Here is a 26463-nt window from a genome sequence, read left to right on the forward strand (position 1 = left end):
ATTCGTCAGCATGTTTGGAGCTGGATAGCCCATCATTATTTGATGCTACGATTTGCAGAACATGGAAACATCCTCCAGAGGCTTTAGGGAAATGCTGCCCTTTCTGCAGATGGCCTCATGGAGTGCAAGCAAAAGGAATCCAAAACCGGGCCCTGTGCCACTCACTTCTGCTTCCTCCACCATCCTGTGGTGTGGCTTCCTCAGCTTCTCTCTGAGAAGGCAGCTCCTGGTGCCGGTCCATGTCCCTCCTCTTCTCCTGTGAGGGCCGCTGCTCTCTCCCTTCATCCCTCTTCCTTGGCTCCTGTTCCTGAGGCTGACACTCCTGCTGCGGAGCAGGAACGGGGGGCTGGAGAGGCTGCTTTGGAGATCCTGGTTGTCCTGATAACTCTTGCTCAGGTTTCTCAAGCTTTGTCTCTGCTATTAGAGAGGAGAAATTGACTGGTTCCATATACAGTGTTTCAGCACAGATTTTTCTTCTGCTATTTTCTGGTCATTGCTGCAGCGCCCTTTATAAAAAGCTAACCTGTTCTGCCCTTTGCATATTCCTTATCTTAACACTCTGTAGACACAAGCCGTGTAAAAGACAAGCTAGATACTGCTCATCCTTCCACTGCCTTGTTTCATGTTGGGCTCCTTTACCTGAGCTCTCCCATCAGAGAGAAGAGCTTTTCTGGCCTGCTTTTAGGATTGGCTCTTGCCTAGGCAAATGTGAATTAGGGATGGTTTTGGATATGTTCCACTCATCCAGGACAATCTACTTGGAAGTGATAGCCTTACTATGCCTGATGTATTCTGGAACACCCACAGCTGAGCAATATCAACTAGTAACTGTCACCCGATCTCTATGCTAGAGGAAAACTGGGTGCAGACCCCTATGATCACTAAGTGAAATGCATCATAATACAATCGCTGAATTTATCAGGTGCCTACTTATCATGGATGAGACAGATATGATGTGGAAGCACCCTGCCCCCCCGCCTAGCTATGCAATACAGAGAAGATAAATCCCATCAAGTCGCTGTGCTCTGAAGCATCTGGCTTCGCTTCAGACGAGATCCCTAACTGAGTTTCTAAAGCAGTTGGAAAGGGAAGCCAAAGCTGTGGGGCTGCAAAGTCAGACATCACCAGCTCTGTACCTGCTGCTGAAGCCTCTTCCCACAAAGAGAAAGAAATGAGAGTGCAAGACTTGGCACAGCGAAGCTTCGCTCTTTAATGTCCCCCAGAGCACCTCCCTGCTCTTGTTCTGTTTGGGCAATGGGCAGCATGGCAGAACACATGGCCATTTTACACGTAAATGTTGGGAAAGCTGCACGCTGACTTGCTTGGCTGTCAGCGCAGCTCGTGGGACAGGCCCATACTAATTTGTCTGCAGTTTGCAGCGTGCAGAGTTTTGGCTTACGCTTCATGAGCGGAACCTCATGTAAAATTTGCATATGAAACCAGTCTGCACGTGCAGCTGTGAAAACTGCCCGTGCAAATCACACAGGCATGTGCACGACCCCGGAGATGGGGAAAGCAACTCTCTTACTGAATTCTTGCTCAGCTGATGCATCCTCTCCCTCAGAAGCACCTCTGGACTCTGGGCCTGCTCTGCTCCCTGTAAGAGAGGCATATTAAAATCCATTTCAAGACCATCAGTCACAAAGCACACAGGAACTCATGCAAAGCTGCAGTAATGCCTGTATATGCCTAGAGAGTTGTTTTGTTTCACCCGGCAATTAAAGGACAATCACAGAGAGACTACCTTATTACACATGTTCTCACAATCAATACCACCAGGTCAGTAAGAAGCACGCACCACAATCTGTCTTCACAGCATCTTAAAGGCTCTGTTTAATTTGCTCCTCGGCAGTTTTATTACACTCCACAGTTGTGTCGGGCCACCTATGCGAATTTTGCCTTCATAATGCTGATGGAGGAGCCACAGCGCAAGGAAAGCGCAACCCTGAGGACAGTGCTTCAGTAAATAAACAGATTTGCATCAGCAGTTGTTTTAATGCCCTTCTGCCTGGGGTATGCGGGTAAGAAACGCAAACCATCAGAAGTCTGCTCAAAGATACAGAGTCAAAGCTTACTGACTGCCTGGAATACCTGCTCGTCCCAAAGAAATCAGTTCCTCAAGGGAGCACGTTTTGGCTCTCGCACCCTCCCACCCAAAAAAGCAAAGGTGTTGGTGGGGTGAGAAGCTCCTGGAGAAGCAGAACTCCTCTCCATGCATTTCTTACAGTCAGCAAGGTGAGTTCAGCAATTCAAGTCCTGGATTCACCTCTAATCTGAGACCCTCAAAAAAGTAATGCTAAAATATGCAGCTGCATCTCCCAAGGAAGGTGGGTTGAGGGGACGCCATCTCACCTACGGCCAGCAGTACTAGCTCACACTCCTAGGGGACACACAACCTGTAATTAATTCTGTGGATGAAGGACAATGCAATAGGAAGGGAAGGCCTTGTGCAGTAAGACCCCTCTCCACCAAGCCTTGCAAGAACAGAGAACCTGGTAGCAACACGTCTGCATGCAACATCTCTAGTGCGGACAGGGAAAAGGGTCTAAATGAAGCACAATTATTAATTCTCCTACACAGTGCTCAGGTAGTCCACCAAGAGGGATGCCACAGGGAAGCCAGAAGAGAAACTTACTTGTCAGGGCAGATGGAACTTTTAACCGACCAAGCACAGGGGACCAGATATACTCACCGTCTCTTGGGAGCTTGCAATAGGAGCAGGAAGATCTGTAGCCCACAGTACACACCTTACACTGCAATGGAAGATGGACAGCATGAGGAAGTTGTGTTTTGAAGGTAGTGGGTACAACCTACTCCAGAAGGCCAGACTCTGCAGTGCTTTTGGAAAGTAACAGTCAGAAAAGTTACAGTGAGAGCCTGAGAGACAGGACGGGTAATGGCAGCAGGAGCCTCGGCTGGAATGGAAGGGAAATGCTCACATGGCTCACAACTGGGATTGCCTTGGGAACAGGATTTTCACACAAGTTCTGAGCACAGATTTGTTCACACCACGGAGGCACTTCACTAGTCCTTGAGATAGGACCCTTCCCCCTCTCTCAAGTGACACTGGGCCAAAAAAGCTCCATGCTAGGCACCATACTGCTAGCCACACTGTTGTTTCAAAGGATGCAAATTTACCTTTGTACTCTCTAATCTCAACTCACTCCCAATGCAGTGACAAAGTCCTTATCTGAGCTGAATTGTAGATACTGATGTAATTTGCTGCACAGGGAAAGTCAATGAAGAGATGTCTGCTAACCAAGAGGTAGAGCTGTCCAGGCTCGGATGGTTACCCCACCCAGAGCCACCATGGAAAGAGCCAAGTGCCCCATCTTCACCTCTCTCTCTGAACACAGCATTCCTAACTTCCTCTTCAAACTCATTGTGAATGCACTGCTTCTCTTTCATACTTTTTTTTTTTTTTCCCCCTTCTAACTAAAGCCCTGCAAATGCTCTGGGGCACGAGAAAGCTCTTTCAGACCATGTGTGTGCAGAGCAACAGTAGGGACATGCTCCAGCTACTTCTCATTGCACTGAGAGCTGTTGTGAAGCCACTGCCTGAAACCACTCTCTCTACTTGATCTCTGGAGCATTGCAAGCATAGATGAGGCACCGAGCAACGGCTCTGCTGGCAACTGCTGTGCATCCAATTAGCCTGGACGAGGGTCTTTGTTGGCCCAGTGTGATCCAGTGGTCAAGGTGAGAGTCTAACCAGAACTGATCCCTTCTCACCCTGCTGCAACCTCTCGGTCTGCAGTCAGTGGGGATGCAAGCATTTGCTCCAGTGCTCCTCCCCAGCCTACTGCAGCCGAAAGCGCCTGTTCCAGGAGAACTGTGGGAAGGGCATGGGAACAAAACTGACCTTTGGGCAACTGTGCCTCCCCACAAACGGGTCAGTTCTAGTCTGTACTAACTGCTGCCTGGACTTGGACTTATTTCCATACTTTCTTCCCTGCTGCACTTACTACACTCAAATCTAGATCACAGGCTCCCGCACGAGACAGAGGGGTGGTTTGCACTGTTACACTAGTGAAAGCTCTGGTCACCTGGGCAGTGAGGACACTTGTGGTTACAGGCGTGAACCAGAGTGAAAACCTGTTCCATTTCGGTTGGCAGAATCACCGTTTCAATTTGTTTTTTGAGGAGAAGCAATCCACACACTATTTTCCCCGCACGTTAAAAGGGAACCACTGCATAAGGACAGAGGTGCTCTGTGCGTAAAACACTGTCTACCTGTACCCAAAGCAACATGCACTCATAGGTGGTACCAAAAACAAGGTAGGGAAACCCACCAAAGTTTACAAGAGGCAAGAGCTTCAGGACAGATATTACTCTTAAGGATCTTCAGCCGCTAACGCTTCAGCTTCTAACGCTCCTCTCTGTTGCCACTGCCCCGAGAGCCAGCAGGGGAAGCACAACACAGCTCTCTGAGTGCATACTTACACGTTTGCAGCGCCAAAACTCTGGGCACGGAGTGTACTCAAGGGTCACTTCTTTGCCACCAATCGAAAGAGTTCCCTGTTGAGACAAGGGGGTAAATGACGAATGCGCCCAGCACACACACATTACGCAGAGGCAAAGAAAGGGGTTAAAGCTCTGGTTCCTAAAGGTTTCGCAAGTGAAACAGGGTGAAAGGGGGGAGAAAGTCTCCCAGTTCAGTTAGCTGGAGCTTTGCCATGGAAGTGGAAGGGAAACTGCCTGTGCCCTGCTCTAGCCCGGGGCTACAAAGCTGCATGTAAGCTCCAAAGGAACTAGGCAGAAGAGGCTTTGCCACCTGCCGGGAAGAGCAGAGACACAGTAACCAGAACACTAGAGGGGAAACTGCTTTAACCTGCTTTTGTCCACATGCTGGAAAAGGAAAGCTAGACAGCCTCCTTCACACCAGCCACCACCAGGCTGGCCTCAAGGCAGCTACTTCAGGAGGAACACAAGGAAAAATGCCACGGAGGTGAGAGAATTTTCATACTTAGTCTTCGTGTCACTCATGAAACCCTGACTTTCCTTCAGAGAAGTATGCTAGCACGTGGCAAGGCCACTGGCTCTGCAGCCAGCAGGGCTGCTGCTCTGCAGCCTGTCCTTTGTGGGGTTGGCCTCGAGCACCTGCAGAGCAGCAGCAGAGGAGCTCCACTGCCTACAGAGACACACTGCTTTCAGCTCGGTGCATCATGCTTTGGAGAGATCTTCAGGAGCCCAAAAAATCCACAAGCTTTGCTGAAATGCAGATGATTTATGGGTGAAATGAAGTCATAGGTGCAAGTTTCCCAGCTCCTGACCGGAGTAGCCCATAAAAGCAGTGAGTAGCAAGGATTCCTGGTGGTTCTCATCTGCTGTAAACAGACCATGCCTGGGCATGCAGGATGCAGGCCGAGCCACAAATGCAAGGACCCATGAGATATCTCATGTCACTGGAGGCACTGCAAGACCACACAGTCTGTATTTCCCAATACCACAATATGAGACTTGGTCACGATAATAAGACTCAGACCCAGGTCTCCTAAGCCCCAGGAAAGCAATCGCTCTTCTGGCCTGTTGCTGGATGGTACAGATGTCAGGGAGCTGTAAACAGCCCCCAGCTATTTTGGGGACCTCTGGTGAGTCAGACACTTCCCAGGTGCTCTGACCCAGTAGCCTAGTCACGCAAGAGCCCCCAGAGCAAACCATGAACATGAGAAAACAAGTTCCCAGAGTTATTATTCAGAAGTCACGATACACCCATGCATAAATCACTGTGCAGAATGTGAGGGAGATGCTAGGCAATAAGTAAAGGAGGAAGGAAGAGTTCATGGGAGGGAATCACTCAGCAGCGGTACAACAATAATCCTTTAACCCCTAAAAAAAAAAAAACGCAGCAGAGGAAGTTGGAGACCACAGACACTGCTCTGTAAGGTCAGGTTCCACCACCTCCCCTCTCGGCAGCCTGCTTTTATGGACCAAGGCTGTCCTTTCCTACCAGGCCTGTATGTGTTGAACACTTCAGGGGTTTCCTTTCTGCCACCCAGCTCTACAAGCATTGCGTTCCAGCACGGACTTGCCGTTGCCTTACAAAAAGCCGAGCTGTTCCTAGACCTTGCTGAGGACTGGCGTGTGCACCCAGAGCACAGTGTTGCAACCTCAGACGCAAGGAATCTCCCCAAGGTCTATTCACAGCACGCAGTATCGCCCACTTTACGTGTCTAGGAGAAGGTCTGCACCTTCTTTAAGGCATGTGAAGAAACACGAGTGAAAAAGACAGGGAAGTGGAAATCCAGGCTGTCTCACTAGGACTGTCGGTCCCTCTGAGATGGACGTGCTCCCTCTCCCAGGCAGGGCGCCCATCCCATCACACACTCAAGAGATGGGCAGTGCCTGGAGAGCAGGCTAGAAACGCCCGCGTCTGCCTCAGGACCCACTGAGCACAGGCAGGGAGAGAAGGCAGGGTGCGCATCCTCGTGAGCAGGGCTGCGGCCACGCTGTGAGCCCAGGGAAGTCCTTGGAACCCGCAGCTCCTCAGCGGGCGGTTGCAGCCCTGCCTATGAGCTTGGGAAACAGGGACAACTAGATTTGAGGATAGTTCCTCTGGTAGGGCAATGCATCGTACAGCTTCATCCTGCTAGCTGCCGTTGAGGATCAAACTTGCCAGAAAGCCTTAAGATTATTTTTGGTTTTATGGAAGATGGTTTTTAAGCACATGTGGTGCTGGTCTCTACTGCAAATTCAGTTCTCGGAGATTGCAAAAAGTGTCACTTGCATAATTACTCCCTAATTTCCTTAACACCCTGCTGATTGCCTGCTCACTTTTTCAACAAGCTCTCTCTTACTGATTTCTTCTTGATAAAGTCATTTTCAAGGTTGCAATCATCATTTAACACACCAAAATGAGTCATTCATTTAGGACACACATTGTCAGAATTCTCTGGCTTTAAATTCCTCATTCCCCCATTCTGTTACTAGATTCCATCCCAAATATTTTCAGAAGCTTTATTTCCTCTAGCCCCTGTCACTGCTTATGCTTTTTCATCTACATCTTCTTCCTTTTCTCTGCAAAATATTTTGCATAATACTCTAATTTTCAGTCCCCCACTTTCAATTGAGCAGATCTTTGTGAGATCACAAAGATTTTCAGAGAATTTCAAGAAACAGTGCTAGGGGGGAAAAAAAAAAAAAAAAAAAGGTAAGCCCAAGGATACACCACACGATCTGTCTGGTCCCTAGACTGTAAGAATCCCTTCCACATTCACACATTTTATCCTGGCCCTCTCTCACCGATTCACCTGCACTATGTCCATTAATTGTCCTTGTGGATTTTCAACATCCTTCACTTCTGAGCAGCTTGGCCTTTTCTTTCTAAATCAGTATGCTACAGAAATGTCTCTCTGGTCCTCCCAGTCAGGAACCTCCCCCTCAAAACTAGCAGTAAACACACAGTTGACTCACCAGTGAAGGGTTTAAAAGGCAGCACAGCTCTGCAGTACTAGAACACCGAGCTCTCGGCCATGGAAATCCCTAGATTTCCAAGGGCATGAGCAGCTTCTACTGTTTTTTCTGAATTGCCAAATTCATCAAAATCAAGCATCAGGACTTCACTGCTGGGAGCAATGTTTCATGCTACTGTTCGATACCTTTCCAACACAGTTATACATGTTCTTTTTTGCTTAGAGGTCTGTTGGAGATGCAATAATGGATTCTTGTCTAAGTGATACAATTCAGTACAAGTCATTTCAGCTAAAGCTACAAAAAAAATCTGCATCATCCGAATAATAGCCGATGGCCTAGTATGTAAATATTACTGTCAGTAGACCGACCAACTGAGCAATCCCATCATAAGGTGGTTCTAGAGAGCGATGCCATGAAACTGTAAAGCCTCTTGGCAGAAAGCGCACGCAGCGAGTAGCAATGTCTCCAAGCCCTTCACTGAGTCGGGATAAAACCCAGAAGAAAAAGTTACTTTAAGAGAGGGAAAGAAAAAGGGAAAATCCCTTAGCCATGATATTCACAGGTGATGAAAACCTTCCAAAAGCACTTTGGAGACCGTGTGTCAGCTGGGCACAAGGCCTTGGCAACAAAACTCCGGTTTTACTAGAACAGTTTCCAAGCTCTTTGTCACCAAAGGCAGTTAAACCAGAAGCATTAAAACAATACCTATAAGATTCAAGTGGTAAAGGTGACCCTAACTGTATGGAAAAAAAACAGACCACCCTCCTAGCACATGTAATGTCCACTCATGAAGTTGGTTTTAACTCATCTCTTGTTTAACCTCTTCGCAATCATACTACCTTCGCAAGGGAAGAACTCGCCTCCCGCTCCGAAGAGAGCACAGCTAACTCACGCAGGCAGGAGAAGCTCTGCGCGCTACCGAGCAGTGCAGGCACGTGAGCACGGATCGCTTTGATCACGCTTCTCAGGGAAGCAACGCAGCTACTGACAGGTCCAGGAGACAGACTGCTGCAGGTCAGGCAGGGCAGGAGCTACCCGCTTCAGCTGCTTATCTCTCAATTAACATTTACAGTTGGCATGCAGGTATTTTTCATGCTCGTTGACAGCCCTCTAATGATGATGACTGGGGGTTGAGGAGGGGGAGAACTTGCCAAAAAAGTATCTCTATGCTCTCAAAGACCGAGATGACAGAAGAATACAAATCGTCAAATGTCAAAGTTTTTGCTGTTTCTCCGCAAAAATTTAGAGCATCCAAGAGTGACCTAGAAAATTTGAAATGCGGAGAGCTTTTGGAGCACAGCACACTCCCTCAAACCAAACCAGGCTTTTGCTTTAACTGAATTTGGCGAAACGTTAAAACCTTCAGTAAAATCTTACTTCGGAACCTCTTAACAATGAGCTGACAGCTCTTCAAGATTTCCACCCCACAGGTCATGCTTCCGCAGCTACCACAGGGGCTGCCAAACTGCACGAAGATGTGGGTGTAGCAACCAGTGCTGCTGGGGATGGCTGTGAAGGAAGGTGGAGTGTGCTCTGGCTCCTCCAGTGGGATGGTAACTGCATGTCACTGTCCCCTGTCACAAGAAAGGCCATGGGTACCTGACTCAGTGGAATAGCAACTGTGAGTCCCAGCTTTACCGATGATGAACCTGAAGCAGCGCAGGACATTTTTGGAATAGAACCAAGGTTCAGCTCTGGAGCCCACAAATCCACAAAGATTAATAAGCCAGAGTTTCCTCCTTGGCTGCAACCACAGAGCAGCAACCAAGGGAGTGCAGGACAAGTGAACCGTATTCAGATCTCCTCCAGCAGCTGGCTTGTGCAGAAAACCAAACACCACTTCAGCTAATTATTTCCTTACATTGTTCGTAGTTTGATTAAACAGAAAATATCCATGCCATGAACTGAAAGGTTCTGGTATCCTTCTCGCTGAGTAATAACCAAGTCAGAAGACTGACATGGTTCCACATGTTAAAAATTAACTGCAAGTATCATTTGCAAACAGATACAACATTGCATACGAAGATTATGACAAAAGAACGCTCACAGGCAGCAGAGCAAAGCAGTCACATTAAAATACCAGAATTAACCTCGTTTCCGTGATGTTAATTCAGCCCTCTTATGCATATTTACTATAATTAGGATGGTTATTCAAAAATCATTATACATCCATCATTTAAAAATTACTTAAACTGATTAATGACTAGTGTTTATTGCCTTGGGGAGGCTCAGACAGTACCCCAGGAGACAGCCTGGGAATGCGGAGGGAGCCCCCGGTCCCAGCAGCGTTTCCCAGAACAGCGAGCTCTCACCATCCTCTGGATATTTTCCAGTCCTGCCTTCCAAATGCGCTGGACGGCACAGCACAGGGAGACAAGCGGCTGACAGCAGAAGTCAGGTTATCTAATTGTAACTGCAAAGCAGACTGCTTTCAGGTTTTTCTCCTATTTGAGTATGGATTATAAATGCAAATATAACAACCTCAACCACAACCCGGTGTAAATGACACAATGGCATCCTGTTTCACCGGCACGGTTCTCGTCTCTGTACAGAGGCCGGAGGAAAGCTGGCAGGGAGAGCACAAGGCCCTCTCCCTCAAGGTATTCATCTTCAGATAAAGCAGGCAGACGGGGCCAAACACCAAAGGTCCCTCTAACCCACACATCCCCAGTTGCTCACGGAATTCAGGAGGCAGCAGCTTCCCGGGATGGAGCAGAGGGCCAACACCAAGACACCTGGGGAGGATAACAGACCAGCTGGCTATATTTCAAGACAAGATAATCTCAGCCACAGAAACTGGCTTCTCAACCCATTTTTTCCATATGCTGAAGTTTTTATCTCCGAGCTCTTTGGCAGCTGCTGTACGAGGGACTCAACTCTACAGAGCAACAGGCAGTACATCTGCTCACCTTTGACAAAAAGCAGATGAGAAAAGCTGTGAACCCGCAATCCATCTGTAATTAAACATTTAGAAAACAGAGGGTAACATGGAGAGATGAAGAAACAAAAGCGATGCAGCCTGCTGCAGGGTATTGAAGTAATCTGGCATTTCCTACCGGAACAGTAACTACAAGCAAATTCCTAGTACCGTGGAACTTTCCCCAAGGCTCTCGGCGCCCTTCTCCAGCTCCCTAACCATTTGCAGCTCAGGGACTTCTTTTTATTGGCCTGATCTGTCAGTGTCCAGTACTCTACCGCTGAGCAGAGGACAGTGAAAGCAGAAGATTCAAGATAATACAGGGGAGAAGGATGGTCTGGCATGTGGCAGATCCCTGGGGAGTGGTTACATCACCAAGTGGATCCAAACAACCTCGCTGTGTATTATAATTACAGATGCTGAAATGCATCTTGCACAACAGTTGTGTTAGTGGCCACCTGGAAAGGAGGATGTTTGGCTCCTGGGTATCAGCGATGCTATGGAGCTGAAGAACTCAAACCAGGACAATGTGGCATCACCGTGAAGTGTTTAGCAGTAAGGAATTCACCTCAACTGTGATCTGACGCCAACCAGCATGGCACCAAGAGCCCAAAGATGTCATCATCCAACCTGAGCTGACAGAACATAATTTCAGGCACATCACTGATGAGTGCTAACACAGAACTGAGGCATTAGGAGGATAACAGAGTCCTAAAGATGCAGTAGCTAAATAGAACAGATTAAGATTATTTTATCCCAGATAGCACTCAGTGCCTCTTTTTCAAACTCCTTTCATACAAAACCCATTAACCACTTGCACTGGGACCATCCACCATGACACACAAGTTTCCATTTCCACTTGCTCCTAGACAGCCCTCCCTGTCTGCCCAGTTACCCAGGTCATTTGTCTTTTAGCAGAAGGTGCCTGCCTCCATCCTTTAAATACCTTATTTCCACAGACACCCCATCTAGCCTGCTGTGACACCTCCAGTTTTCTTCCTATGATTTCTAAATTCCCTGGATACCATCCATGCTCTTTTTAAGCAAGTCCCAATATCTCTCTGGAATTCATCTCCCACCACTTACATCCTTTTTGCAAATATACACAGAAATTGCCTTTCAGACTATGCCAGCTCTCTGTATTTTATTGCCTGAATTTTGAACTCCAATTCACTTCCAAGTTAGAACTCTCAAAGTGCGTATCTTTTAAACACAGCATTTGCTTCACTTGTCAGCACACTCAGTCCTGCTCTGAGAACACCACCAAAACAGTTGGTACAAGCAAGATCCCAATTACAGCTCCAGGAAGGATAACAGCGATGTGTTGCAGCTTGAAAAAACACCCAACGTGCCTAGGACTTCACATGCTCTAGGGCCCGCTTTGGGTGGTAGGCGATATTGAACAGCTTCTGCATTTCACCCTTTAAGGAGATTTCAACGCATCTGAAAGTTTTCTTCGATCCACTGAAGCGAAGTGGACCTTTTACCTGCCCTAACATCTCCCTGTCCAGCTAATTCTAACCTCCAGCTTCCCTCACCCCTCTGAAGAGGGCACTTTTGCAGATTAGCATTATAGGATCACTGGAAAAATGTGGAACTATTAAAATGAAAGCTTTTCTTAGACAGTACGAAGGAGCCAGAAGAGGATTTCTAGAGTTCAGACAGTGAGGTTCTGGGGCCATCAGGAGATTACAGCTCCAAGGGGGACAAGTTCTGTGCTCTGGTGTTACTGGCTGCACTCCCATTCCACAGCTGAAGAGAAGCATGGATGGTTAAGGAGTTATTATGGGGTAAGCTAATAAGGTCATGCATAGCAAACACTTGTTCCAGTGCCCCAAAAAGAACGAATCAGGTTGAATCCTCTATTTGAAAAGTATACTTAAACCACCAAAACTTAAGACTATTTAAGTATTTAGCATATCGAGTATCATTATTCAGAGACGGCTCTAGGGAAGGGTCCACATGGCTCTGCCTCATCTATATTCCTTTTCCGATTCATCCCAGTCTACTGCCTGGACTCTGTGTTTGAACAACAGCTGCTTCAAAGACTCCCTTTGCTCCCAGCACAGGTATTTCCCTTCTCCCTCCAAAATGCTGCTCTAGTGCCTGGACATATCTTGCAGTACTTTGTTATATGGCTACCTCCTTCCTCAAAGGTCATCTCATCCCCTAATGCTGTTAAACAATATAAAGATTAAGCATGTTAGCACAATGCACAAATCCACCCCGGGACCTTCCTGTGCCTTTCCCCAAGGGTACCTTACAATTAGCAATGGCCATAAGGAAGCCAGGAGAACAATGAAGAAGGGCCCAGCTCATAGATTTGAAGCACAATATCAAAACACTAAAAAGCAATCCCAGTGCAAAATCACACTGGAAAAAAAGTCAGGCTGGAAAGCTCTGCCTTAAAGGGGTATATTTATTTCTAGACAATTCAGCCTGTTTGATTAAGCATTTAAAGATCCCACGCCCAAACAAAAGCATGTCCTTTTGCTGGAGCATGTAACCACGGGATTATGCACCAGTTCCAACAGGGCTTGACCTGCATGGTGATCAGAGCGCAGGATGTTCTGCGCAGCAGCACACATTTGCTAAGAACACACCAACTGTAAACGGGGAAGAGAGCAGTCCAGAGGCTCTCCCAGACATGCCTCCAGACTCACTCCTGCACCCACTGAATTAAGCACTCGGAGCCTTCAGTGGCAATGCTTTCTCTGCAGCCAGCACTCAGGCAAGCTCCCTGCAAGACAGCCTCTCTGCCAAAAGGAAAAGGCCCAAAAACCCTAGGAAGAAGAAGCAGCTCTGGATGAAAAGAGGCTTTGAGACTTCATTTCTCAACACCCCTACATTCCCAGTTAATGGCAAAAGTGGGTGTCTGATACTGACTCCCAAAGGGTACGAAAAAGAATGCTGCCAGTTGCCAGGGGAAATGCACCAGCAGTGCAACACTTACCTGTGCCGTCTCAGTGATGGTTCGCAGCATGTTATCGTGACCTTGAGGTGGCCCGTCCAAAAGCTAAATCCAGATCTTTAACAGTCACATCTGGACAGAGCCACATGGCAGTTCGCACATCTTCAGGCTGGCATCTGTACCAATCTCTACACCCGAGCAGGTGCTGCCTCTTAAGAGAGCTCTTCTTAGGAGCTGATTTGGAAACGGCTGCTCTTTGGCCAGTATTTGTCCAAGAGACCTGGCCCAGTGTGAGAAGAGAGCTATCTGAGCCCTTTGGAAGGAAATGAGTTTCTCCTGCCAGCCTGGCTTGGGTGCAACTTAACACTAGTGGGGGTCACAGCAGCTCCCCACAGGACCCAGCAGCTCCTCCTTTGCAGAGGCACTGAGGTTTAAGAGGTTCACCCAGGCAACTGCACTACACAACAACCAGAGGTACATCCAGATCCCTCTTCCCTGACAAATGCCCAGAACCACTGAAGAAAGGAGCTTAGTACCTTGTCAGGGCACAAGAGGCAGAAGAAACAACTCTCCTATGCAGATATCCAGGCTCCGAGGCTGCACTAGCTGACCTCAGCTCTTCAGAAGAGTCTGGCCAGAGAGGTGAGGGCACAGGAGAGCAGTTCCTATGATAACCTTGACCCCGAGGAAGGAAAGAACATGATTCCCTCTTGTGCCCCAGCTCAGCTCAATCCCTTAGGAACTGGGAAGGGGAAACAGCATGCAGAGACATCTCCTTAAACCATCACATAAGCAGCACAGTAGCAGGTGGCTCTGGTATTGTCCCTTGAACCTCTTCCAGGACTCTAACACCCGGAGATGTATCAAGCTAGGCAGCAACATGCAGCCTGGTACCGAGACTGGTCCACTGCAGACCACGGGCAGACACAGAGGTACTGCCCACTGCTCCTCATGTGCCACCGCTCCTCTCTCAGCAGCAAGCGCTGGAGCACCGGAGAGGTGATGCTTTCAGCTGCTCCTCTCAGAATCAGATTGATCAATCATTTGCCTGTCACTAAGAGGTGTCTATTAAACATTTTGGAATTCACTTCTTACATTTAATGACCGGCCTAGTACACACCAGAAGGAAGAAAAACAGAGAAGCTAAGTTAGCGTAACGGGCAGTGAAGCTTGCAGTGATAGAGAACAAACACCGATCACACATGGACCAGAGACAGAAGAATGCCTTGTCAGAGGGGAAAAAAAAAACCCATACCACCTCAGCTCTCCTCTCCAGTGATACCACAAGTTGGGAAGAAACAATCAGGCTTTCAAAAACCTAGGACTATAAACAGTAAAATACCTTAGTCATCGGATCATTAACATACAGCTTTGCACCATGAGACAGCTTCTTAGTGAGACTTCTCAACCTGAGTTTACCTGTAAGAAAATACATCTTGGGATTCTGAGGACTTAAAATTACTTTCTCTGTTAACTCTGCTCCAGAGATCCTTTATGGAAAAATACATCAAATGTTTCCTTAGGCTTTTACTGCCATCCTGGCTCAAATCTGGTACATGAAGCCCATCTGAATATTGCTAATTTCCTGCTAAGACGTGGACTGTACATCACAAAAACCTAAGATTTCCCCTGCTGTCTATGAAGGCAGGAGAGAATTACTTTCCTCTTCTTGCTCTAAAGACGACAGTTTCAGAGATTTAAATACTTAAATCTCATGTTTACAGCTTTACAGCTTTGACCCTCATTAAAAATGTAAATCATTACATGACGCACTTGATAATACACCACTGTCCTTTGAGGAATCTACTTCTGGAAGCTGTTTGCTCATCCTGTGGAAGATGTAACTAACTGAACTTAGAGGTGGCCTGAAGTGACGGAGATGCAGGAGGACACCTGGATCAAACATCTGGTAGTTGTCAATGCACACACACAGTGCAACAGCACAGCAAAACAAACCTGAAGGCAGAATGCTACTTTACATTAGACACTTCACTGCAACAAGTCCACTGCAGAAGCCAGGAAGAACTTTCCACCTCCCTCCTGTATCTCCTTGTACAAAGTGGCTTTTCCCCTGGAAAAAAAATCCTTTTTTCAGGATTTCCCTGCCGTTGCCCTCTTCTGAGAGCAAGCATAGCCAAAGGCAAGTAAGCTGGTCGCACAGTGGTACTGAAGACCTCTCAGTTGCTGTCCCGTTCGCACAAGCTGGGTTAAACAGGTTGTGAGATACGATGCAAGAAGAAATTCTTCCCCTCTCAAACGAGAGAGGACCAGGGGAAGTTTATGCCTTTCCTCTAAAGTGCAGAGGGCTGCTGTCTGCCCGCACCCTCGATGCTCTTCCACCTAACATCTTTTCACGTCCTGCACAGACACAGTGACAGCAACGCTCCTGCTTGCTGATCCTGTAGCATACAGTGTTTCTTGTGATCTCTGTAGGTATTAAAGCTTTAATAAGAGTCTTGAAGGTGCCCCACAGCTTGCAGGAGTGTGGGGCGGATAATAACCATGGGTCTTTCTGTGTTAAATACCTGTTTCCTTGTTGCCTGTGATTGATGGATAATGACACAATAGCCCACTCAGGCGTGCCAGCCCCCATTTTCCACTGTAATCATGTTTCACTTCTAGTCAAGAACATTAACAGCCCAGTTACAGTCAAATCGAAACAGAAATTCACAAATAAAAGTTGCTGACTGTTTGCCATAGCTTTTATCTTACACCTCCAAACTCAAAACATCTGAATTTAACCTTTTCCTTGTGCGATTCTCATAATCCAAGAAGAAAATGGCAAAATTCAAGGTACTCTTTTTGAATGTACTCCAAGTCAAGACACCCAAATTTCCACGATTTACTTTATAAAGGTCCAACACAAACTCAGCTAGGAAGAAAATAGACCAAAATCCACATCTGAAGGGAATTCCAGCTCTCTCACTATCTATCATAACCACAGTTATGAAAAAAAAAAAAAAAAAAAGTTTCTGCAGAGAAGCAGTCTGACCATCGCTCTTCTAAACAGTGCTTCTGCCTTCCTTAAACCCCAGGGAGTGTGCAGTTTGACATTTTTTTTTCAGCGTCTATACTTTACCTTCCTGTTCCAGCAATCCGACATCAACAGTGCACCAAGGGACGGGAAAAGCAATTGTCACCACGATAGAATAAAAGCATGAACGAATAGTTCTGATGCTGAAGCTAACAAAAACAACTCATCAAGTAAATACTGCAACAACATTTTGGTGCGCTCCCACTTATCACAATAGTCCAGATGGAGTCTTAGAGCTATAATCTGGCTCATGTGCTTGTAAAACATATCTGGTGTTCCCCTCGACGTTGCTGGGATTCAGCTGAGAAGGACTGCTGCCTCTTTCACAACGACAGGTCTTGTGCAAACCATCACGGCAAAACCACAATGGAAAATGATCTTGCTCTGGAAATGAAAGTTATGGTGTGCTCACTGAGATGCCTTTATTCACATAAGCTGAACACATATAGACATCTCCCTCTCACTGCCTCTGGGTCTCCTTTAAGTAACTTCAGTCATATCATCAGCACCATCCACTTCCAAGAGTACAGAAGGAATTTCTGATAGTGCATTCGCAGTTCTGTTAGTCACCAGCTTACTTAAAGGATGACTTCAAAAGCATCAAAGCAAATTAGTGGCATGAGTCCTACTAAGTTTTATACAGGAGCTTGATCAAGGGATTTTACATCTTAATCCAAAATCACCTTCTGACCACATACACAATCTATCAATTGTGGCAACACACTACCTGTTGTACAGCTGACATACTGTATTCCTTTGAAGCACTTTGATGCTACAACGATAAAAGACCTCCCAAATGGTTACACAAGAAAATATATTTAGCACCCCTACAGATCTTCATAGAGAATCAACCAATCACGGATGTAAACACAATAAAAAACATACAATCTGTGAGTAAGAGCAGCCAGCAGTAAAACATTGCTCTTCATTTTAAGGCGAAACTGCACCTGTACATAAAATCTGTGACTAAGATTTCCTCTTTGTCACACAACTGTTCCATTAACATGCTAGGAGGAGAGGACCTGACAGCTACACAGGCAGGGTAGCATCTGTATCCTGCATCTGCATCCAAGGACTACTTCAAATCCTTTCTTGCTCAAGGCAAAATCTCACCTACAAATGAATTCAAAGGATGAGTGTGCCAGATGCGATGTCGCTCAGGAAAACGCTTCACATGCTGACAACGACCGAAACAAAGCTATTTCTTCGGTGTTGCTCTACCAACGAGTGCTCTGCAATACAACTTTAGCACTATGGAGGGGGCAGAGAGCAGACTTACACGCGGTACACGTTGCACTTCATATTCACATGCAAAAGTTTTCAAGTACCCCCATTTTTGCAACAGCCACGCTGGGCATGACCAAAGGTCCATCTGCCCAACAGCGGTCCCTCGCTTTGAGCCACCAGTGTAGGCAGTATTCACCCCCATGCACCTTTCGATGCCACACAGCAGCGTGTGGTACCCAATGGGAGTTAGCGATGCACTGCAAGTACTGGTATATCACATCATACGATCAGTCAGCCAGAGAGGACTGGACACTTATCTTGGCAACACTTGCGGATCAAGTTAATCAAACGAACTTCAGGAAATCACAATTATTCCTTAACGTTTGCCAGCTCAAGCTCTTGGCATTGTAAACAGAGCATCTACCCCAACAGAGAAATACTTGATTAGTGAGGCATTTGAGATCTACAGGCAAAGAAGGGATATTTCAGAGATATATCATCACATAGATTTGTTAACATCAACCGGCAAAAAAACACAACAATCCTACAATCAGAACATAAATGCCCAGGGGCCAGAGAGAGAGCAGTTTCATTTTGGAGAAGGGTAGGGAAGGATGCTTCACCTGGAACAACCTATTTATACAGCAGCCCAAGCGAGCTTCAGCACACAGAATAGATAATTCTGCAATATATAGCAATATTTGAGTCCTGACATAGCCCTGCTGGGCTATACGCCCCCAGCAGCAACCACAGATATTAAGAAAGTCCTGCTTACGCATCTGCTGCATGCTCCAAGCAGCTCACCCAGAAGCTGTCCTCTGAGACAATCCCATTACAGAGCAGCAGTTCAGCAGCAGCAAAAGCATACAATCCTCATCACACGGGTAAGGTGAGGCTGAAGGAAAAAAGGACAGGATTTTGGAGTAAGAGCGGAGAGGTAGAAGGACATGGCAAGCTGGGATCACACAAGCAGAGCAAGAAGATGCAACTTCACAACTCTTCCAGTTAAAAGTGCACTTATTTTAAAATACTTTGGTTAGCATGGTTTGCTTCCTAAGGCAGGACAGAGCTGCCAAGAAGGCTGTAGCTTTTTATCCAGGTCAGGCTAAAAAAAAAAACCCAAACACGTTGATGGGCAGCTACCACTGGCTGAAGGAAGAGTGTGTGAAGTCTTTGGCAGAAGATTTCTTACAACTTCCTGTGCCAAAGGAAGACAGACTAAGAGGATTCACACGGCTGGAACAGCTGAGATGACAGAAGATGTTGAGATGACAGAAAAGAAGAAGGTCCACAGAAGTAATTTCAGTACCAGAATGTTTTGGCAGTTACATTTTACAACAAAAGACACCTTTCTCTGCACAAGGAAGGTCTCTGTCACACGCAGAGATTAAGTCAGTCCTTCCAAGCAGAAAAGCAGACAGTGCATTTATCACAACATCACTGCAGGATACACACATGTACACCCACACACCCAGCCCTGTCACAGGTCATCGCAGGCAGATCCGACTGCTTATCCACAGGCAAGCTTCTGCTCAGCACTAGCAGCCTCCCGCTGCAGACTTCCGTACGGATGACTGAGGCTTACAACTCCCATTAAATGACGGTATGATGCAGTGATTAGTGAGACACAAGTGGGACCGAACAAATGAGTGACTCAACACGTCAAGCCTCAGTGCTGTAAGACCAGGGTGAGCTCGTGACCAGGTCACACACTGAATCAGACACAAAAAAAACCCCAATCAGCTCTGCTGCCTGGAAATCCACTCATCTGATTACAAGGTAGCCTATGGAGGGAACTTTCCATAGGTCACCTGGATCATAAAAATTACTGCATAATGCGCATGTTTCCCAAATCATTAGCACATTTATAGAAGAAACACTACTTAGGTATACAAGTCTTTCCTCTCTTTGTACACACACTCAAAGTGGAAGTATCCAAAAGGTAACTCTAGAAATCTACATAGTCAAAAGCTGGACAGGTTTAATAGGGGGGGGGGGGGGGGGGGAAATGTGTGCTACTGATGCAACCTATGAAAAATCCACACACCTAATATACAACGAGAAAAGCAGAAGATAATGTCAGCTGACAATCCAAGGAGGACATATCAAAAGCAAGGACATCTCCAGTATTCTTAGCCTAACACGCAAACAGATTTCAGTATATTTGTGGACACACTGAATTGTCACCACCACCCTCAACTACAGGTTAAAGCTAAAGAGACGGAGTAACGCTGTCAAGCGAGTAATTGATGGATACCAGACAGCCCGTGAAAATACGCTTGAGGCGGGTGTCATCTTCCATTACGGGGGGCATTTTGCAGATTCTAGGAAAAAAAAAGCCAGACTCCACAACTTGACATATCCTACCAAAAGGAAAACAATTATTTTTGATGTTTGGATACACATTTTCTCTTACAAATTGCAACACACTCCTTGTACCAGGGGCTTCAATAAACACTCTAAGGCTACAGGTCACAAGAGCGGAAGCATTCTCAGGATAACCACAAGCTCCTTCTGTATTTAACTGGGAAGCCACACAGAGTTGTGACTGGTTACCGCTAATGTTTTCAGGCCAGAAAGTCCTAGGCGTTGCCTGCTTGTCAAAGCATTTTGTGGATTTTAACACCAACAGCTACCGTGAAAAGCCTGTGAAGTCTGATCTGAACCAGAAGCTATGTTTGCACTAAATGCAGGAAAATGCTGCGGCGAATGGATAAAAGGGGATGGGCTGAGAGCTGGAGAAAGGCACAGCTGATGCTTCCAGTTGCACGGTGGTGGGATGTGCTCAAGTAAAGGGAGCCCCCACAAAATCCAGTAAGAATCCCTCTTACCCTCTCCAGCAAGAAACAAGCTGGGAATGGAGGTATCGCCGTGCTCAGCAAGCTGAGCCAGGACTGCACAGCACTGCAGGGGAAAACGCTCTCCGAAACGTGCCGGTCTCGGTGCAGGACGGCACAAGTGCAACTCTTGGAACGACCGCTCTAGCACACGCCTGGAGACCTCCAGAGTAATTTAGGAAGTATGTATTTTTAAAAGTTCATGCTACAGCTCTCCCATTTTCGCCCTCTTACTTAAGAAACAGGAAGAAAGAATTACAAAGATGTTAGTTACTAGCAACAAAAACTGGGAAATATTCACACTGCCAGTGTTGCTAAGTTTGAGGCCTGAGAGGATTTGGAGACAGTATCACATAGTCAGTCAAGACTAATAATTTGCTCCCAAGCTTAGAAAAAAAAAAAAAAAAGCTTCTAAAGCTTCTTCTGCTTCCATATGTATAACAACTAGCTCCACACCTCAGTGAAAACAGTAAAATATCCAGGCAGCAAAGACAGGCGCTCTCCATTTCTCCTCCTTCACCTGCCTTTACGATACACCACAGTACATGACAGGGTACTTCACTTCCCACCTGATTTTCTCACAACCAATAAGAAACTTATAATGTGTGCTTCTTCCACAGATGAAGGAGGAGCGCAAAGAGATCCCAACAGATATGGAAAACAAGACCCATGGGAGGTATTCCCAAAGTCGCCTCCAAGAAGCCAACCTGGTGCCCCCAGACAGGAACACTACTACAACCAGGGACTACCTCAAGCCTGAATGCAAAGAAAATGCAGTAAGACAAATGCCACACCACACTACAACCTTTCAAAAATGAGAATAAAGGAGGGAAAGATTATTTAGGAGAAACCACGTGACTTAGCAGACTGAAACCCCATTTTCCATTCAAAATACCTGTCTCTCCCCAACAGAAAAGCAGCTCATCACAGACAGAAAAGAGGTGTCCTCTCATAAAAGTCAAACAACAGCCAACTTGTAACAAAAGACCAACAGGAGCATCACTAACCATCGGGCTGCAATAAGGGCTGCACCTGGGTTCTACAAAACAACTCAACAGCCCATCTGCCCTACCAGGGCAAAGAGCCTCCCAAAGAGAGCAGGAGAGCTGGGAGCCGGCACTTTGCTCAGCCAAACCTGCTGCCCAACACCTCTGCACTAGCAATTACGGCGATCCATCACGCTGCACATACGTTAGACAGACCCCTTGAGCTGTAATAAATTGCCAATGCAACAATCAAAGGCAAAGCAATTAATAAGGGGGGGTATTTTCCTTATGTTAGCTATGGCAATTAATACAAGTGGAATGAAAATCCCCTACAAAATTAGGGCGTTATAGAAGATGGATGTTTCCTTATCACAATGTACTTAATAGAAAGCCCCCTCGAATCTCAGCAGTCACATACACATGCTAGACTTAGTGAATGGAGGGAGTTGGACCTGGTAAATCTGTCGTTAGCAACTTTGGGAATGATCTTAAGTGGGTGCTGGTGTGTGCGAGTAAACCGAAAGGATTTCACAAGACAGGAATTAAACAATACAGGGATGCAGCAAATTGTTCTTTAGGCAGGGGCAGTTAAACAGCATCAAACAGCATCAAAAAACGCTGTCTCTGCAAAAGCTATTTATTCCCTGCCTACAGATGGCTGAGAAAGAGGCAGGTTGACTAGTGAGGGACTAGGATGCCACTGTGGGCAGACACTGTTTTGCTATTTATGCTCTCACAAGCAACTGAATTTGACAGGGGTAGCTGATAACCTTCTGAAAATAACTGAACTATCAAAGAACCTATGTCTTGGCTAACACAGGTTTGGGGTTTTGCAGCTTGTAAAAATGCAGACCAATTCTCAGTCTAAGGAGATGATCTTACAACTCTACCCTGGAAGATATTAAAACAGGATATCTATTGTCTAAGGACAACTGAATTGCATAACCCCCTTTCTGAATATCCCTTATTGGCTTTTACAGAGAACTTAAAAGTCGGCTCCCTTGCAGCAGGTCAGATACAAATCTTAATACTTTTTTTTTTTTTAATTTAAATAATTAGAAGGCCTTTTTTTCATGTTCAATCAAGAGCAAATTAGAGAAATTAACCTATGTGGGGCAATCCAGAGGTTACAACTCTCCTGACCAAATTCATATAGCTTTGGGTGACCCCAAAAAGCACATTTCTTGCTTCACTAATTACAAACTACTATAGCTCTACTTAAACGTAGCGAGGATTGGCACATGCAGGCTTTGGAGAAGATCCCCTCCAACCACTCCATCTTCCAGATTTCCTCTATACACACGCACGGCCACGTATAGCAGGAAGGAAAACTGGAAGACTTTGTACCCCTTTTTTAATGTGTCCCAGGTAGAGTGCACAGCTGGGAACATCACTCCCACCGCTAGCGGGGTTCTGGCAGCACTCTCCCTGAATGCTGGAAGGGAAACACGGTAAAAAATTATCCAGCCTGAAGGTCTGCTCCAACTGTTGCTGGGGAGGGTCAATGTAAGCAGCAGCTGAACGCCAGCCAGAACCTCCTCATGCGCATGTGTGACAAGTGATTTACTGGGCACCTCTAGGCACCCAGTTCAATTTAAGGACTGGTGCTTACAGGCTCTTTGCTGTAGCAACGGATCAAATTTGATCAAGCCAAACACCTGTCCAAGTAGATAGGGATACCCCAAATGGGAGAAGGGGCAGCGCAGGCATCAACAAGAAAAAAGAGGAATTCTCAAATTTCCAGGTATTTGGGAATTGCTCTGGCATAGGGAGACATTCTTCCATGCGAGCAGAATTGGGGAGAGAATATGGAGAGGCCTTTAGTTAAAAAGAGTGTCATACATAATTACAGATTCCCCAGTGACAACAAAATAAATTGGGAATTGTAGCAACACTCAAGGGGAAATAAAAGTTGTCACTGATGGTAAAAGCAATAATTAATTCTGGAGCCTTCTCTCTCTGTGCTCCCCAACACCACCCCAGTGGGAACGCGCCAGGCTCTTTCCCAGCAACAGAATTATTTCTGTAAAACATTTTCGTAAGTCGCAATACCTCTGTAACTGAAAATAGAGGCAAATGCGAGCGCTTAGTGGGACCTTTGAAACCCCAGCTGTGAAGACTCATTAACTGTAAGTACATTTTTGCAAATGCACAGCTCTGAATCTGACTCATGACTCTGCTCCCATCACAGCGAGACTTGGGATTCAGGTAAAAAGGCTTTAGATAATTGATATGGATTCTTACTCAGGCAAATTAGGAGGAAGAAGGCAGCAGAGAGGAGACTTAAGGGATGTAGTAGAGGAAGGGGGATCAGTCGTTGAGTGGTTTTTCTTGAGTGACCCATCACCTGCAGTTCCAAGGCACAGGGAGGGTGGTGCAAGACAGGAATCTGTTTTACCTAACAAATTTTATGCATCGTGCTCTTTATGTGGACAACAGCTCTAGCCTCAAATACCAGGTCAGAGTAAAGGCTCCCCTTGGATACTTAATCACTGGGGATTTAAGCCATTTTGCACTTTTAAGGGCTGGAAACATTCAGATTTACCAGGCACAACTGCACATAGGGTAGTCCTCACGTTTGCAGCTCCAGATTGCCAAAGGACAGGATAGATACGGGGGAGACACACAATTAAGAATCTCTCCCACACACAAGGCATATGGAAAAGTGGAGCGTGCCAAGTCATAGTTGACTCAGAGCTGCATACCAGAGGCCTCACCTACAGTCACATGTGTATGTGTGTGCGCACGCACAGCCGGGGGAGGCATTTAACGCTAGCGGAGATCTTTCCGACTGGATTTCAGTGTGAGTACAAAAGCATCAGGGCCAAAACCTGCATTAGGAGTCTGTCAGCCACCAGCCTCTGACTCCAGCCAGCGTGCCGAAATACGCTAGGGAGGAGGGCAGACCATTTGGTGGCCAGCAGCTCTTTCACACTGGCATTTCTAAGCCTTTTACAAGTTTCTGGAAACAACATTTAAACCGCAGTGTTGTGTATTATACAATAGATCTTCCTTTGAATGGTTCAAAACAAACTCATTGGCTTTCCACCACCCCACCAAAAAGAAAATTTTAAAAATCTTCTAGCAGCATTGACCGAAGTGTAAAGCAACCTGGTTGGCTTCCATGCATCCGATGGCCTCTTCCAAGAGTGAAAACTCCACGCAGACATAGCCATAGTCGTAACCTGGGGACAGCATTTAAATACAGACGGGAGTCATGTTAGTGCCTTGTCATAAAGAAAGCCACATTAAATATTCAATTTCCCTTTCCCTCCAATGACAAACCCTCTAACCACCACCCCTCTACTCCAGAACAAAAAGGAGAGAAATCAAGGACTAGCTGGATGATGATTAACTGTGCAGTTTATCATGAATGTTAATAGTACAGTGTTCCCACTTCCCCTTACACAACCCAGTGATAGGCACACCCTTCCTTAGGGCAAGAAATAATTACTTTGTTGGTTGGGTTTTTTTGTTTGGGTTTTTGGGTTGATTTTTTTTTTGTTTGTTTGGTTTTTTTACAAAGGCATAGTGATTTTCCATTGCTAGTTTCACATTTTATGCTACCTTGGAGGCAGTGCTCTCCAAAGCAAGTGTTGATAAGTCATTTTGAAGTACCTTGCTGCAAATGTATTTTACATGAATAGCCAGCATTTTAATTGGGCAATATTTCAGAAAGATCTAACGTGATTCCTTTGCCTTTGCTATTTTTCTTCAACACCTGCTTACTTTTGAAGTCCAATCCCTTGTATTATGAAAAAGTGCAGTGGAGCAGGAATGAGAACTCCAGCTTTCTCATTCTGGTATAGATATTATTGCATATGTACAAAAGGGTGCGGAAGCTTAAGTTGAGATGCAAGAAAGTAGATAGCCTTTACTCTCCTCACTCCTTGGAAAGCTGTCATCTCAGTCAGTGGCAAAAGGAACCCACTGATTCAACTTTGTACTCCGGTTACCTGCGCTGAAACGTTATGTCCCACAGCAAAGTGCAGGGTGAAGAAGCTAAGACCATCCTAAGAGTCATCCTTGATGTTGAAAGTAGCTCCAAGAACTGAAGCACTGAGGAACAACCTCATGTCACAACCTCACCCTTCACACGCCAAGGTCACCTCACTCCAAAACAGTGCCTTCCAGATGATCATGGGCTGACATGCTTCTACATGGACAAACAACGAGAGGAAATGCTTGGCTCCCTCCTCCTGCTGCTCTTTTGGCTGGTTAGGAGCGAGAGGAAATCCAGTCTGCACGTGGATTGTATCATGTTAGGACCTAGCTGGCCTGGTGAAGAGCTTGTCTCCTAAAGATGCACGTCTTAACACCGGTACCTTCAAACCAGGTATATATCTGGTTCCTATTGCTTCAGCCCCTCACCTTCCACAGGAAGGTAACTCTACGCACGCCTCTTTCAGGCAAGGCATTCCAGTGAGATGGAAAACAGCCCCCATCTCCCCCTGAGCCTACGCCAAAGAACATGTGCTGCTCTCTCCAATTTTTCCTTCTCTGTTTCTTTACCATCTTTGTACTTAACCACACCAGAGACAAAGCCATACAAAACTATTTCATCATCAAACCCTACTCTTTTTTTTTTTTTTTTTTAATTCTGGGAACTCTTTGCACACTGTTCTAATGACACAATCCTGACATTTACTATTATAATGAGACTCCAATTGGAATCTAGCTCCTCCTCTACCTCACATAGGAATTTATTCCACTTCCCCACATTATTTTAGTCAATATAATTACACTAGAGGGAAATTTATCCATCTGGGTGCTTTTCAGCCTAGTGAAAGATGCAGGCCAGCAGAAGGCCATCTGTGGTGGAATGCAGCTAAAGCCACTTGATATTCTTACATGAAGTGGGCACCTGGAACTAGAGGTACAGTTTCAGCTGGCAGAATCGACAGAACCAAATTCACCCAGCTGTTCCCATAGCATCCATTCTCTGCAGTTCCAGCCACACTAAATCACATTTTGAAAATGAAGCAGTCCTCCTCCCTGCAGAAGAGAGCTGCTCTCCAGGAGCAGTGCTGCCCCTTGCTGGGAGACTGTTTTGCATTCTGGGCAGACACCTCTGCTACTTCTCGTCACAGTGTGCCGGCTCACACGGTAGATTTTAAAGTCTTATTCAAATCCAAAAC

General features: G+C 46.1%; 1 protein-coding gene across 1 annotated transcript in view; it reads right to left on the reverse strand.

Annotated features, from left to right (window-relative positions):
• Positions 1-26463, reverse strand: part of RBM6 (RNA binding motif protein 6) — a 54596-nt gene that overhangs the window by 12030 nt on the left and 16103 nt on the right. The window contains exons 5-9 of the mRNA XM_082487828.1: positions 24437-24510; positions 4444-4518; positions 2693-2753; positions 1529-1597; positions 166-417 (exon numbers count right to left, since the gene is read on the reverse strand). Coding sequence (XP_082343954.1) covers positions 166-417; positions 1529-1597; positions 2693-2753; positions 4444-4518; positions 24437-24510 — 531 coding nt within the window. The remainder of the gene's footprint in view (positions 1-165; positions 418-1528; positions 1598-2692; positions 2754-4443; positions 4519-24436; positions 24511-26463) is intronic.

This window comes from Vanellus vanellus, assembly GCF_965231255.1.
Source record: "Vanellus vanellus genome assembly, chromosome: 9".
NCBI classification, from domain to species: Eukaryota; Metazoa; Chordata; class Aves; order Charadriiformes; family Charadriidae; genus Vanellus; species Vanellus vanellus.